Genomic DNA, 15,541 nt, shown 5'->3' with positions numbered 1-15,541 from the left:
ATATATATGTGCAGCCTGCTTCAGACTCAGTTCCCATGAAATTGGTCCTTCTTTGGCTTATTGAGAGATCGCCTGCACTGTAAATGGCTTCTCCGGAGTCTGCCAAGGACCAGTGGGGTCCGATTCACAAGAACCAGAGACACAAAGCGAGAGTGACAGATCCAAGGCTGCCGCACTGCCCCACAGCTCCTCTAAGCATCAGAGATTACCATTGTGATTCTTTTTGCTTCATCGTTTTGCCAACAATAACTTTATAGTGAGGGAGAAAAAAAAAACAAAAAAAACAATGACTTACAAAATAATTATGTTTATAGTATTGCTTCAAGCGGTGGCCTCTCAGTTAAGTAATAAGTGCAGGCAAGTTAGGATACGAAAACATTTCGTTTTCCACCAACCGTGCAGCTGAGTGGTCGCGTTCCTCTGCTGAACACTTTTCTCTCAAGTGACCAGCGAGTGAAGTCATTAGGCTTTCCACTCTGTTAACGGGAGGTGGGGCGCTCACCATAAAAACGCATTCTAACGAGCTGCACAAAGACCAGCGTGCAGTCCCAGTCTCCTCCACGCTGTGAGTGCGCAGCACAGATCGCTCCATTTGGAACTAAAAGGGCCGCAGTGAATGAACCTGGATACATTTTCTGCGCTTTTCTCTGCCGAACCTCAGTATTCCGCTGTGACTGCTCTCCGGCAGATACTCTAACCCCCGAAAGCCATCGGGACCGTGAACAGAGAAGCTGCGGGAGTGGTCTGGAAACTTTTGCCACAATGAGCAAGGGAACGGTCAACCTTGATACCTACAGCCTGTCGCTGCTCACGGCCAAAGAGGACATCCTCAACCCCCGATCTTCCACGAACTGGTAACACTTATTTCTTTTACACAAATCTGCATCTACCAGCCACACCTGAGTTTGCCTTTTTTTCATGACAGAAGACCGAGCGCCAACTTTGTTCTTCTTTTATTATTTATAATGTGACAGTCGGGGCTGTAAGTAGAATTAGTAACTTTAATAAAACTTTATTGTTCTCCATCTTGTTTTCCATCCTGTCGTAGCCGTTGCGTAAGAAGAGGCTAGATTTAAGCTAATCCAGTGACGGATATGGAGGTGGCCAGCACAGGGACAGCACGCAACCTGCACTGTATTTTGCAAGTCCCGCGATGTCCTGAACAAGCAGGGTGATTTAGTGGTTTTGAACGGCAATGGGATGCACCGACTTTAATTGCCGCTCATTACGCACGCCAGTCGGCTGGCGTGGCTCGCAGTGCGCCGCACCTGGCTCTCCGTGACTCTGCTATTCTCCCCCAGGAGTTGTGAGGCGTCATCGGATCGTGTTTCTGCAGATGTGCTGATCCCTGACATGGGTTGTCTTTCAGGGAGAGGCTCCTTGAAAGGCAACACTGTATACATGAGTAACACCATATGATCAATGAGACTTATAAATATGTAAAGCAATATCTAAGGAGAAATATTACAGGCCAGGGGTGCAGCTAAATGCACAGCCGGGATTCAAACTAAATTCACAGTTTAGGGAAATTCAATCAGTTGTTTTAGTGGCAGAACAAGTTTTAGATTTCATCTTGAATTCAAAAAAATAATACTTAATATTTATTAAGTTCTATTAATTCTGGACTGGTTCATGTAACCTGAGCACCAGACACTTAGGGTTTGGCTGGTCTGTGGCTGTGGTGATCTATCCTTTTTAGAAACAATTCCAGTCTTCCTCTGTACTCGTCTTCCTCTTTTTTCTATTTTGTTTACATCATGCATGTGTTTTGTAATCCTCAGATATGAACATGTTTTATCTTGCTATACTCAGTTAGTGAAGTAAAAATAAAATAAAATAAATGCGTGTGAATGTACCCTTCTCTCTCTCTTTGATGAAGTCATGGTTTAGAAAAAAATAAAATAAAAAATCCAAGGCCCCAGCTCACACATGTGCTCAAGTGGAAGTAGAGGACAGCTTTGGTCCATCTCTGTTTCATCTTCCTCTGCCTCAAACCTCTCTCCCCGCCCACTTTCTTCCTACATTCTTCCTGGCTTCAATTTGGAACTAACAACGCCATTCAGGAAATGAGTTTCAGAGCGCTGCGAGTTAACCATGACAAGCTGAAATCTGACAGCTTCATGAATAGGGTGGAAACACTTTTCCCCATCCAGACAGATCTTTCACAGTTTCCATTCTTTCTTAATTTTGGCAAATCTCTTAATGTTTCCATGTTCAGAATAACTTTTTTTTTTGTCCCATGGTAACTGCTACATGCTGACGCTTCACTGAGCCCGCATTTCCTCATTTGGGAGCATTACCCCGCAGTTTTGCTGAATAACAACTCTCGATGGGGTCTCTGCCAACGAGGTGCCTAAAAGAATTTCACAAACATGTACGGATGCATATGCCTGCGATTATATCAGAGAAAAGTAGCAAAAGAAGAAAAAGGCATTCCTCAGCACTCATTTAGCCCACTTTCAAAGAAAAAATGATTGCTGTGACTGAATAGAGAGGGGGGTGGGGTGGGGTGGGGGGCACGGTGATGTCATGATTCTTACTGTCAAACTATTGAGCCCATCCCTGTGTGTGTGTGTGTGTGTGTGTGCGCGCGCGTGCGTGTGTGTGTGTGCGTGAGACTGTCTGTGTTGGAGAAATTTCAATGTGCATGTGAGTTTTTAAATCAGAGTGTTTGTTTCTGCATGTGCATACGCATCCTGCAGAGACTATTGAGTTTAGGGCGTTGAGAAGTTTTCATGGGGGCTTGTTGTGCTGAATGATCCCACTCCCACTGTGTGGCCTTGAGATCCCCGTGTGTATTATCTAATGACCTTGTGTCCTGAATGGGAAACAGACCCTTTGTGGGCGAGCCGCTGAAGAAAAGAGGGGCAGTTTCAAAGCATCCATCATTCAGACCTCTCTGCTCAACAGACAGCCTTGGAGGTCTGTGTTTAGTCTCCTGGACTGCTCAAGACTGCCAGTTGTGAAGCCCTGTTTTCAGAAATAAAAGTAAATTGTTGGAATTTACCTTTCCAATAAAATGATGTAATTTCATGAATGGTAAGAAGTCATAGTTTACATCATTAGCCTTTAATTTTTATGCTGTACAACACAAAGTTGTTGTTCAGGCACCTCTAAGGCAACGTAAATACGAGCAGCTTGCCAGGAGTTGTTTAATGTTTATGGTGTTGTTTCAGCCACACAAATCACAACGGATAGGAATTCATATTAATTTGTGGAGTGTTTTCATCAGAAGGGGTGTGGGCTATATCCAGACATCTGTAGCTCAGGGCAAGTTAACACATTGTTTTTTTAATCAGCATTATTATTGCAGATCATACTTTGTTCTCTCTGCAGTTAGATAGCGACACATAAAGCAAATATCTGATTTCATTGCAGTAGTTGTTTTCTATATATTTTTATCTTTTATGGTAAGCACAGTGAGTTTACTTGTAATAAAATGTTCTATACAAATAAAACTGACAGTGACATAGTAACCGAATTATTCAGTGTTCTTGGCTGCACCCATTCCTGATTGGTTTTCTAGTCCAGTATTTTATTTCCATTCATTAAAGAGATATTTGTCATTAAGGTGGTATGAAATTGTTCCTAAATTGCTAAAAATCCCCCTCTGATTTGAAATAACTTATTGTTGAGTGATGTAACGCCTTCATTTGCGATGTCTTTTTTGGCAGGAGTGTAGCAGCCAGGCGACCTGTCATCAAATGTTAATGGTCACAGAATTCCAGGCATTACGTTTCAGCAACGCTGCTTTGAAGAAGAAAATCACCATCGGCAACATTTATTTTTAAAGACATCCAGGAAAACTTCATAAATGTATTCAGCATGTTGAATACCATTTATGCTGAAAATCAACAGAAAGTGTTGATGATGTCCTGTGGTGGATGGGCGGCTCTATTACACACTTTGTCGTGACACTGGCTTGACCATTTCTCTATTAAGGTTTCAAAAGTCACTGGGAAACATAAGAAATCAACATCCATTTATATTTAAGAAGCGACACATTATCCCTCCTCTCTAGGTGTCTAATCTCCTGTGAAGGGACTCTCCCGTTAATGATAAATGGGACTGGCATTATTACAGCACGGGCTGTTTGTGTTGCTCCAAAGGTTCCACAGGCTCACGCATGATTAACTGACACCTAAACAGTCGCTAGGTCTGAAGTTACTTTCTGGATGGAGTACACCTGTGTTGTAGGGCTGTGTGTGTATGGATGTGCACACTTCAGTGCTTCTGCCTGTAAATAGTAATAATAGAGTATGGTTAACACTGTTATCAGGAAGCTAATTCCTGCTTAAGCTTCTCTGCGCAGGTTCTGCTTTTTGTTCAGTTCCTGAATTACCCACAGTCACCCACCTGTCAAAAACCCCCAGAAGCACAATAACTCTAGCTTTTCATACACACACATACTGTTGTGTAATTTTACCTCAGTAATTCTCAGACCTTTCTATGTTGAAACAATACCTGTTGATCGCCTTACTGCAAAAACACACAGAAAGAAACCGAGCAGTCTGGTTGGTTTCCTTTCGCTGTTGAGGCTTCAAAGGTTGCACAGTTGCTTCCAGGCTGACTGATAACAAATCACGTCTGATTGATTTATGATATAAATAGCAGTGTACTGTAAATAGGACATCAGAGGTGAGTACATTGGGCCATAACCAGTGTAATCTCTGTCGCAGCGTCACAGGCTCTGCGCAGTGTAGCTGTTTTCTTTGTGACGTAGACACACGAATCTTATCCAAAGAAACATGCATCATGCCACTTATTTATGCCTTAACAGTAAGAGTACAACTTCAATCCAGTGGATTCCTTGGCTAGACACTGCGGCACTTGAACACTAACTTAAGCTGATCGGAGCACAACTGGAGCCAGTGAAGGGCTTTTTGTGTGATAGCAGGCCAGAGATTATAAGCACCAGTGTTCTGTTAGGGCACATACTTATCAGGTTTTTGTTTAATGTTATTTCAGCAGAATTTCCTGTCATGTTAGAAAAAACAAACAATTCCGCAGTGCTGTGTAGGCTGTAGTTTCTGCAGAGCAGTACCCTCAGCTTGTCTTGCTTGCTTGTGTGAGCAAGTTTGTGGGTGGCATGTTTGAAGATGATGACAATGATAGCTATAATGGCTGTTGTATGCCTCCCTGTTTAGATGAACTTAGGGAATGATTTGAGCGGTTATCACTAAACAACTGCTTTCTTCTCCCTTAAATGTTGTTTAGATTCATCTAGGGCCTGAGATGAGGCTGCAGGCTAATGGTAGGGTTTAGGCATGGTGAGACATGACTACAGACCGTTAAACTGGATGTGTGTATTGTGCCTGTTTGCCTACACATGTTTGGGTTTCTTAGTATGCAAACTGGCGCTGTGTTCAAATGTGGCTTGTAGTTGCCCCACGGAAAATGGAAACTATTGGTGCCGTGTCATTCCTGTTGGTTTCAGGTGTCAGTTGTGAACAAAGTAAAGAGTGTTCACCTTCAAAAAGGATGCATGCATGAATGCAGATATTGTATTTTTTTTTTTTATTGTAGCAATATTTTTTGTATTAAAATCACTGTAAACAATAACCCTCAAAGTATCTTGTCGGTCCTCCTTACACCTGACCTTTCTGTCACATTCTCCTTTTGTTCATTCAAGTGTCTCACATCATTTGATCGGCCCTTTGCCCATTGTTTCCAGTGTCCTTTTCTGTGCCTACACCAGTGGAGGCTACAAATGTGTTATTGTTTGCCTTTGTAATTCAAAGTCTTCAATGCTCTGCTGTAAAACCTGGTCAGTTTCTTTGTGGAACTATGATTTTTTTCATGCAAATGTTATAAAAAAAACATAGAGGCTGCATTAAGGGGGGACTGCCTGTTCAGCTAATGGGCCTTGCACATAGACAGGGTATTATTTCCAAGGGCGTGTCTAATAGCTGTCTAAAGACATCTGTATTTAAGTGTTTCTTCAAACATTGGCATGAGAATGAAAACAGTGAATACAGTGTGTGTCCTGAGCCAACTGATGGACTTTTAGGGGGTGTCTGAGCAATTATGTGATATACCAGAACTCACAAGTATGATGAACGTCATATAATAGTATTAAAAATATGCGAGTAACCTAACTATTATAATGTTGCAATGCTTATAATGAGAAGTGCTGAAAGAACTGACATGTCTCCACATATGGTCTAAACAAAATAGCTAATAAAAGATTCTCTCTCACAGATCCTTATTGGAGAGATTTTAAAAAAGAACAGAATATTATTCCACTTGTATGGTCAGATCTATAAAGAACTCTACTTCTTTAAAAAGTAAGAAATGGTTTTTAAAGTGGAGTGCTTTGCTCTAGTATCTTCATTTAAAACCTGATGGACATTGACAGTACAGAGCTTATAAATGAATTTTGAGAACGTGCACGGAGAGTCATGTTGTCATGTTCCGTGTTCCTATGGCTCATTTACTTGAGTGTGCCAAGCACAACACAAGAAGTGTCTGACAGTCACAAAGTGCCTATTGTAATTTTTCCTCTTAAAGGAAATGGAATATTTAAAAGAAAAAAAAAACTGGTGCCTGCTTTCCCAAGTTTTGAGTCTAAGTTATTGTGCCAGCAATTGCAGAATGGTTGTAATGTAATCATAAAGGGCAGATGCTCGCTGGTTTTTGTCACTGACAGGCTCATATTATCTGTGATTGTTTGTGATATTATTCTTCCCTGCTTTTGAGCACACTGGTCCTGTCCATCCATCCATCCATCCATCCATCCATCCATCCATCCATCCATCCATCCATCCATCCATCCATCCATCCATCCATCCATCCATCCATCCATCCATCCATCCATCCATCCATCCATTTTCTTCCACTTGTCCAGTTCACGGTTGCACAGTGGCTGGAAACTATCCCAGCTGTCTTGGCGGGATAAGGTTACTGATCCCAGGTCAACAAAATACCATAAGCTAATAACTAGTTATGTTAAAATTAACATGCTAATTTTCTTGATTCTTTTAAAATATTTAGTGAAAGTTAAAAATAAATAAATAAATAATGATGCTGCATGTTATTTCATTTCTGTGTTGGCTCACTACCCAAGTCTCTGTGGACAGTTTACACAGTGGTCTTGCCTTCTCCTTGTCTCAGTCCTTTTCAAGAACATCAGAGGATGAACTGCAGGAAGACGTAAAGAGGTGAATTTGTGCTGCCATCCATAAAATATAGAAGTGTATCTTTTCGAAAAACAGTAACTATCAAGTAACTACCAAGTATTCAGCTATATTATGAATAGTATTTATTTATTAAACCACACGCGCACACACGCACGCACGGACACACACACACACACTGTCAGAATTTCGAAATACATAGCTCTCCTCTTGCAGCTCTCCCCTTTGTCGTCTCTGTTCTAAGCGCCACCTACCAAATAAGCACAGGTATATGCACGTCTTCATGAAAGCTAAAAATGAGTCAGTGCTGACTTTTGGCTTCACACCGTGTGCTTCCCAGGTGAAAGTCCTCTTCTTAACCCATACCCCCACTGAGTCACACATACTTCAAGTTACTCATCTGGTCTAAAGATATCTGTATTTGTGAAGTCTCCCAGCACGGGCTAGACTTTCTAAAGGCATAAAAGTCTAGGTCCATTCTAGAGCAACTTACAATATGTTGTAATAAGTTATTACATTTTTATTACAGCATAATATGCCTGCTATAATTACTTTATTTTAAATTTAAATATTCATTATTGCAGGAACCCACACAGAAATTTGTGTGGTTACGGGTGAACAAGTGAGTATCTAATCAGGAAGGGCTGATAGGTTGTCATTAGTACTTTGAATTCCAGGATTTTATAGTAGATAATGAATAATCATATAGAGCCATCTGGGAGATACTGCTGAGCTGTTTCTTAACTTTACATTAAACTGAGAGGCACAGAACAGAACCTGTTAATTCAGTTCTGGCAATTCTAACATTAATTAGTCTTTTTATGCCACATCAAGTAGTAAAACATGACGACAAGTTGCCACCCATTCTTTATTCCTTCCGAATTACTTCACTGACACTTTTCATACACATTTGAGTTCACTGACATGCAAATACACATGCACGCACTGGCCTCTCAGACACCGTGAGGTTTCAGGAGCTGTGCTTGTTGAGTTGTTTAAGCAACTGCTTCTTTTTTAACCATAGTTACAAAAGCGCTCCCTGCTTATAGTGATGACATTCTCTGGCTTAACTGCTAGCATTTTGCAGCAAAGTAACGCTGAATGCAAGACCTCGACTGGGAACTCCATTTCCCTTTCTCCTGTCATGTTTGTTCACTTGCTGGCAGCGAGATTGAGTTGTGCGTCCTTGTGGAAAGTTGGGGGGGCTGTGTTGTCGTGACGACCCTGGTGGGAAAGCTAGGTTGTTTGCTAAGAGAGAGTGAATGAATTGAGGGAGGTGAGTGGAGAGGGACTAAGCAGGATGGGAAGGGACTGCAAATGAATGAGGAAGCATACTTGGTAAAAAAAAAAAAAAAAAAAGGGAATAATGAGATGAGAAAGGACAGCATGTGAGAGGAAGCAGAGAGAGTTGCAGCAGATGGAAGACCAGTTCAGGAGGGTGGTCTGGATGAGAGGTTTCTGAAAAGCAGAGCCAGCAAATTATAAAACCTAAAGAGGCATTAGAGTTGAGAGAAGATAAGAGGACAGGTGGAGGGGGTGAAGAGGAATGAGAATAAGATCAAAGCATCAAGAGATGTTGGAGAGAAGACAGGCTAAATGAGGTCCAAGTTGATCTTTAATACTTGAGAGTTTTCTTTGTTTAACTGAAGGAAATGCTTGAAGATAAGATGCCATCATGCTTCCAGTGGGCCTGTAATAACTGTAATATAGAGGAGGGAGGATGCTTGTGTGTGTGTGTGTGTGTGTGTGTGTGTGTGTGTGTGTGTGTGTGTGTGTGTGTGTGTGTGTGTGTGTGTGTGTGTGTGTCTGTGTTTGTGTGGTAGTGTTGGACAGTGTGGGCAGGAAATGCCAGAGTGATCCCAGTGGATCATGATTTTAGGAGATTTTTCCCTCTCCTCTCCTCTCCTGTCCTCTCCTCTCCTGTCCTCTCCTCTCCTCTCCTCTCCTCTCCTCTCCTCTCCAACGCTCTGAACAAACCATATACCTTCCAGACTCATAATGATTTACCCCATACAGACTCATGACAACTCGCAGTATTACTTTCATCAAAACCCTTCCCTCCATTAACCACATACTCCAGTGCACCCTTGGAAACCTCCAGTACACTTTGACTGCTTCCCATTGTGTGCAATTGTTGAAAGCGCCCTTCTCACCCTGCCCATTTATACTTTTGCACATCCCCTAGTGCTTTTCATCGTTTTCCCCAGTGTGAACCCATCTTTGAGTGTCTCTTCTCCAACCAGAATATAACTCTCCACTGTGTGCCCTGCCACTCTTTAAGCTCCCACCGTTATGACATTGAACTTCTTGTATCCATCTTCTGTTGTTTGTAGCTTAAGTACTGCTGTCTCATTGAGTTAAAAAAAAAAAAAAAAGGATGTGTTTTACTGCCTTTTACTACACAGCATGGCGGGAGATCACCATACTGCCACACTTTATTCCAACAACTTTTTTGTCAAACAGCAATATAACTTCAAATTGTTTTTGTTTGTCTTCTCTCTGGACTGTTCTCTCTCTGCTGAATCGATAGATGCCATTTGGCTTCGGAAAGGCTGCTACATTTCTGCAAAACTCTTTAAAACCTGTTCGTCTGAGCTGCTCCAGGTTTGTGCCAGCGCGGTATCATGTGATGGTAGTAAATTTTCTTTTCATATTCTTCTGAAACAGACACACGCACCCCTGTGCTACCTACCGTTCTTTAAAGCTTGGGTTATGTTACACACAGAGGCGTGCTTTTATAGTTAGTTACAATGGGTACAGCCTCTGCTTGCACACTAACTGGCTACTGTTGTCTTTAGATTAACTGAAGGCTGTAACGTGAGACCAGGTGTTGATCACTTGATCTCATAGTGCTCACCGCCTGTGCCATTTTGTAGCCTTAGCATTAATCTTGTGTTTTGTCTGCATTTGTTGCAAGATTGTTGTTTCAGTACCTTGATTGCCATCTACTACACAGCAGCATAGTTATTCGTCGCTCTTGGTCTCTTTGTCCATCCTCCAGATATTTTCCATCTGCCTCAGCACAGGGAGGGCTGTTTTTTTTTCTCTCACTGGTCCTTGGCAGTCATTTAATTACTTATTTGTTTAGTTTGTCGTATTCTAAACTCCTCTGGCTCCGTGTTTTGCTGAGAACAGATTTTTTTTCCCTCTCCCCTCCTCCTTGCAGCATTCCATTCAGTCTCTCCCTCACCCCCTCTGCATGATATTGTATGCGATCTGTTGTTTGTTTGCCCAAGTTTTTCCTACATTATGTTTAGCTACGGTTTCTGTTCTTTCTTGTAATTTTACTCTCCATCGCCTCTGTCATTTCTCCTGCTATGTACTACATTTCTTGGCCAAATAGCTTTAGTGCTCTGTAATAGTCTCCAGGGGAGTCTGATTTTGTTCTCCACCCTGTCAAGTATTATGCACATCAGTCAGCGTTACTCACAGGGTGGATCTGAGGGACTCTTATGGGTCACATAGGCAAGCATTTATATTTCAAAATTGCACAGCTGTCCCTATAAGGGGATGAAACATGTTGCATCCTTAGTATGAGCATTAGCCCACCAAAAATGCAAAACAAAGTACGTAATATTTTCTTAAGGTGAAAAAGTACAGGACGCTTTATGCTGCCTGAGCAATATATGAAAGAAGAAAACACAACATCTAACAAAAAAGATGTCCCCTCTGTAGCCAAACAGACATCAAGCAGTGCTTTTTTTTGCTGTAACTTTTTGCTCTGGGGTCATGCAGATTTAATTAATTGGTAGTTTAAAAAAAAAATTAGCAAGCAGAAAATAAAAAAACATTGGCAATAAATGATCATCAAACTTTCAGTGACCCCTTGTGCCATCTGAATGGAGGTGCTGCCTATCCTGCCTATTATGTGAAACATAGTCTGAATCAAAGAGTATATCCACTATATTTGGTCTGCTTGAGTAGTGCTGCCGATTGGGACTTGGGCATGATTTGGTTATTAGGTCAAAGCTCTTGGCAAGACACCACCATCACATCATAACCTCAACGTATGCCAGAAGTTTACACTGGGCCTCTTTAGAGCCAACTCTACATCTGACACAGTAATAAACTTGTAATAGACCAGACATTATATGCTGGACTGGAGTCTGACAACATATGTTTTATGATGACAGTATGGTTTCAGTTACTCTCACACATAGTTATACACTTCTCTTTATATTTGGCATTACTTCAATCTGATCTAATTTGGAGAGGTATTGTTGAGTATTAGCTTCATCAGAAATGACAGCAGCAGGATATTACAACCCACTTAATAAACCACAGCACTGCTAGAGGCTACTTGCCTTGTTGAATTAAGATTTCCACCCCCATCGTTGCAGAAACGTTTCTTTGGAAGTTGTTTTTGGTTTCTGTCAGCTCGTTGCCTCGTGACTTTATCAGCACATCAACATTATATTGCAATGAACAGGCCAAAACAGTATTGGAGACATGGTGTCACAGACACAAAGGAGTTGGTCAGGGGTTAGAGTCTTTAGTGACATGTTTCAGGCCCCTACTGCTTAGCAGCTCTCATTAAAGGACCCTGGTGCTTGGATTGGAAGGATTACAATAATTCTCCGTAGGCCACCTGAATCCTCTGCAGCAAGTCATAAGAATGAGACCAATACTTTCCATTTTTTCTCTTTTCATTTCCTTTGCAACATTTGTTTGATCTTAACTCATTTTCACTGCACGCTGTGTTTTCCTTCTCTCCTCTGTTCTGTCTCCTTCCTTCTTTCTGAGATTTTCTTTCTCTGGGTCAGCTGTGTTGTGAGATATTTAAGTGCTTTATTTGAACAATTCTAAACACTTAGAATAGTTCAAATAAACACCCTCTCAACAAGAATTAAAAAGCAAACAGACCCCCCCCCCCCCAAAAAAAAAGGAAGAAAAAAGAAAAAAAAAGTGGTGCCAGGCACAACAAGCCCTGCCCCCCAGCAGATGTTTTAGCTGATTTAAACATTGTTAGTCTCAGTTCAATTTTATTCATATTGAACTGAGACTATCACAACAAATAATCACCCCAAGGTGCTTTATATTGTAAGTAAAGACCCTACAATAATTACAGAGAAAACCCAACAATCAAAACAATCCCCTATGAGCAAGCACTTGGCGAAAGTTGGAAGGAGAAACTCCCTTTAACAGGAAGAAACCAATGGCAGAACCAGGCTCAGGGAGGGGCAGCCATCTGCCGTGACTGGTTGGTGGTAAGGGGGGGAGACAGGACAAAAGACGCGCTGTGGAAAAGAGCCAGAGATTAATAATGACTAATTATTAAATGCAGAGTGGTTTATAAACACAGAACGTGCACTGTAACTAAGGGATGGTTCAGGGTCACCTGATCTAGTCCTAACTATCAGCTTTATCAAAAAGGAAAGTTTTAAGCCTAATCTTAAAAATAGAGAGGGTGTCTGTTTCCCGAATCCAACATGGGAGCTGGTTCCACAGAAGAGGGGCCTGAAAGCTGAGGGCTCTGCTTCCCTTTCTAACGTGTCACTGTCTAAATACTGAGTCACTAAGATAACACATAGGTCCTGTTGTCCATGCCCATAATTTTCCAGTGTTTAAAATGGTGAACTAAAATAACTTTCATTTTATGGTCATTTTTTGTAAAAGATTTATCCCTTATAATAAGAAAATATGCGATTTATCAGGTAGATGATTATAGGGGCATTGAGTGATTGGATTGATAGAGTCAAATATTGTCATATATTTGCATATCTGGAGCATATCCCGATCAAATGTTTCATTTCCATGGACAATATTGATCTACTTAAAATGAAGGCATTGTGTCTTTTTTCAGCCAAAAATATGTGTTTAAAAGAAGTTTCCCATGTTAAATTTAAGTGGCTTGCAAATCCAGAATCTGGATTGGATCCAGATGGTGTTTGGTTTAGCACTAGTCCTTGGTCCTCCACAGCTGTGTACCGAATATCAGATGAATCCAATAGGTTTTGAGGGAGATATGATTTTTTTTTTATGTTTTGCCCTATGTTAAAGGAATTTTTTCTGCTTTCATGAATTTTTCTGGATTTTTTAAAATTTATTTTTTATTTTGACCATGACCCAGTTATGGCAAAAATTTAGTCAGGTGATCTAGGGGGTCATTGGCTAGCTTTTGTGCAAATTTGGTATGAATAGGACTGGTAGTTTAGCTGTGTTATTGTTAACAGACAGACAGACATATGGAAAAACAATATCCTCTTTTGTTTCAGTTTTGTTTTGATTTCATCACTGTGGTTTGAGGTGCTTGAGACTGTACATAATGTAGTGCAGGAAGCTATTTTTATTGGCACATACACACACTTGTACAGCTTAATTAAAAGAATGTACACAGTGTGTCTTGGGTTAGCATGCAGCATTTTTTACTCATGATGTTAACTGCGATGCATCACGTCAGAGCACACCATACCAGTCTGTAGGCCAATACAAGCCAGACAGATTCTTGGCTTTATTCCATTACTTCCTCTCTCTTAGTCAGATTTCCTGAGCCCCTTCTCATAAACCTCTATGTGTCTCATGGAGGTTTATGCAGTGCAGACGGATCGAAGAATGTGTGCACCACTGAGGTCGCTGCATGGTCACTATATGAGTATCAAATCTGGCAAGACTTATTATGCCCATGTTTGGAGAGAGGAAATGAGTGTTGTGTGCTGTGGGGACGTCTCCGAGCTCCCCAGTCTAGCACAGACCAAGAGGTAGGCTGAGAAACAAGCTAAAAATAGAACTGGAAGACCAGGTCAGCTTTGAAAGTAAGGAATTGTGGAGCTGAAAGGAGCAGAGGAAAAAGTACATCTGATGTAAAATGAAAAAAACCCCCATCATTTTAAGGAGGATGGATTGATGGAGAGCTTAATCTTTGAGAAACCTCCCAGCGTTGCATCTATATTCTCATATCTTATTCTTCATACCGAGTTTATCGCCAGTGTGCGAAACAAAAAAATATCCTTTCATATCTCGACGCCTGGCAGATGGAAGGAATAAATGACCTATGAGCTCACAAGAACTTGTTGTCAGATGGGCACAGAGGGAGAAAAAAATGAGGATTAGATATTGCTTCAGTTTGTGAAAGAGGTGTGTTTTGCTACAAGATTTAAAGTAGGAGCAAAAATCTAGAGTTGTTAGAGGTGAGGGTCAGAAAAATGAATTCAGAGTGGTGAGGATGGTTACGTATAGTATATGGAGTGAGGAGGAAGGTTGAAGTGAAATAATAAAACGGTCATTGGTTCTGGAGTGCAAAATGTATTATTTATTTTGCTCTTCTTTATTGTATAATAAAGCACCAGCACAATAAAATGCATTCCCTTTCAACAACAACAACAAAAACAACAGGTAGAAGCAAAGAAAATCTCTCAAATCTCTTGGGAATTTACAACACGAGAGAAATATGTACGTTGTGTTCAAGTATTTCCTGTGTAATACAGAGTTTAGTGTGGTGGAGGGGAATATGTGGATAAGTAACCATCTGCTTCTGTGATGTTGATCTTGAAATGCTAGAGCTTAGCATGTTTGGAGGTATTACTGGGGCGCTGGTAGTCCAAAACAAACCATCTCTATTGTTTCTGGCTCAGGCCTACAGTACGTTGTGTGTGCGCATGCCTGTGCATCTAAACTGCCATTTCTTTAAATACTTTGAAAATGAATGTTTATTTGTTGAGTTACTGGCTGTGGCTATGATGCAGAGATTTCATTTCTCACTGCTAATTACTTTAAAGAGTTGATGTTTCAGATTATGACATCATTGCTGTAGGCTTTTCTGTTCTTGTTCTCACCCTCTCCCACTTTGTGCTCCATTGCCCTTCATGATGGCCCCCTTCCTACATGTCACGTGTCTCTTCTCTTCTCTTCTCTTCTCTTCTCTTCTCTTCTCTTCTCTTCTCTTCTCTTCTCTTCTCTTCTCTTCTCTTCTCTTCTCTTCTCTTCTCTTCTCTTCCTCTGAAGTCATAGCTGGCTCGGTTGGGAAGTGGGTTGGAGTAGACATGAGAGAGTCTGTTTTTCTCATCAGTCAGTCAGTATCTGTATGTGTGTGTGTGTGTGTGTGTGTGTTGGGGTGGAGTGTCTGTGCTCTATTAATTAGGGGAGCCGTTTTACTACTTCTGAAACTTCTGAAACTACATTTAGGCACCTGATCAAGTGGTGCCGACAAAAACGAGCATATGAAGGTATCTTAATTTCATATTTGGTATGTTGCACGCCGTGGATCAACTAGAGAAGAGAGACCCTGAAACTGCGTTGGTCTCATTGTCTCGTTCAAGGATGCTTTTCCAGTATAAACACTTGAGAGTTCACCTTCTGTTTGGGAAACAGCATCCTCACTACATAAAACTACTGATATATTCAGTCATTTAGTGGTTTAGTGTAGGTTTTGGCATGGCTGCTATATTTAGGACTGGCAACATTTAGGG

General features: G+C 41.1%; 1 protein-coding gene across 2 annotated transcripts in view; it reads left to right on the top strand.

Moving 5' to 3' along the window:
- Window positions 1-384: 384 nt before the first annotated feature.
- Window positions 385-15,541, top strand: part of LOC115785946 (drebrin-like protein A) — a 30,580-nt gene continuing 15,423 nt past the window's right edge. Inside the window, exon 1 of one of the 2 annotated variants that reach the window (XM_030737896.1) lies at window positions 385-854. In XM_030737896.1, the coding sequence (XP_030593756.1) occupies window positions 763-854 (92 nt within the window). In that variant the 5' untranslated portion in view covers window positions 385-762. The remainder of the gene's footprint in view (window positions 855-15,541) is intronic. The other variant, XM_030737895.1, reaches the window with a different exon arrangement.

The sequence above is a fragment of the Archocentrus centrarchus genome, chromosome 9, assembly GCF_007364275.1.
Source record: "Archocentrus centrarchus isolate MPI-CPG fArcCen1 chromosome 9, fArcCen1, whole genome shotgun sequence".
NCBI lineage: Eukaryota > Metazoa > Chordata > Actinopteri > Cichliformes > Cichlidae > Archocentrus > Archocentrus centrarchus.
This window is presented reverse-complemented; position numbering and strand designations above follow the sequence as displayed.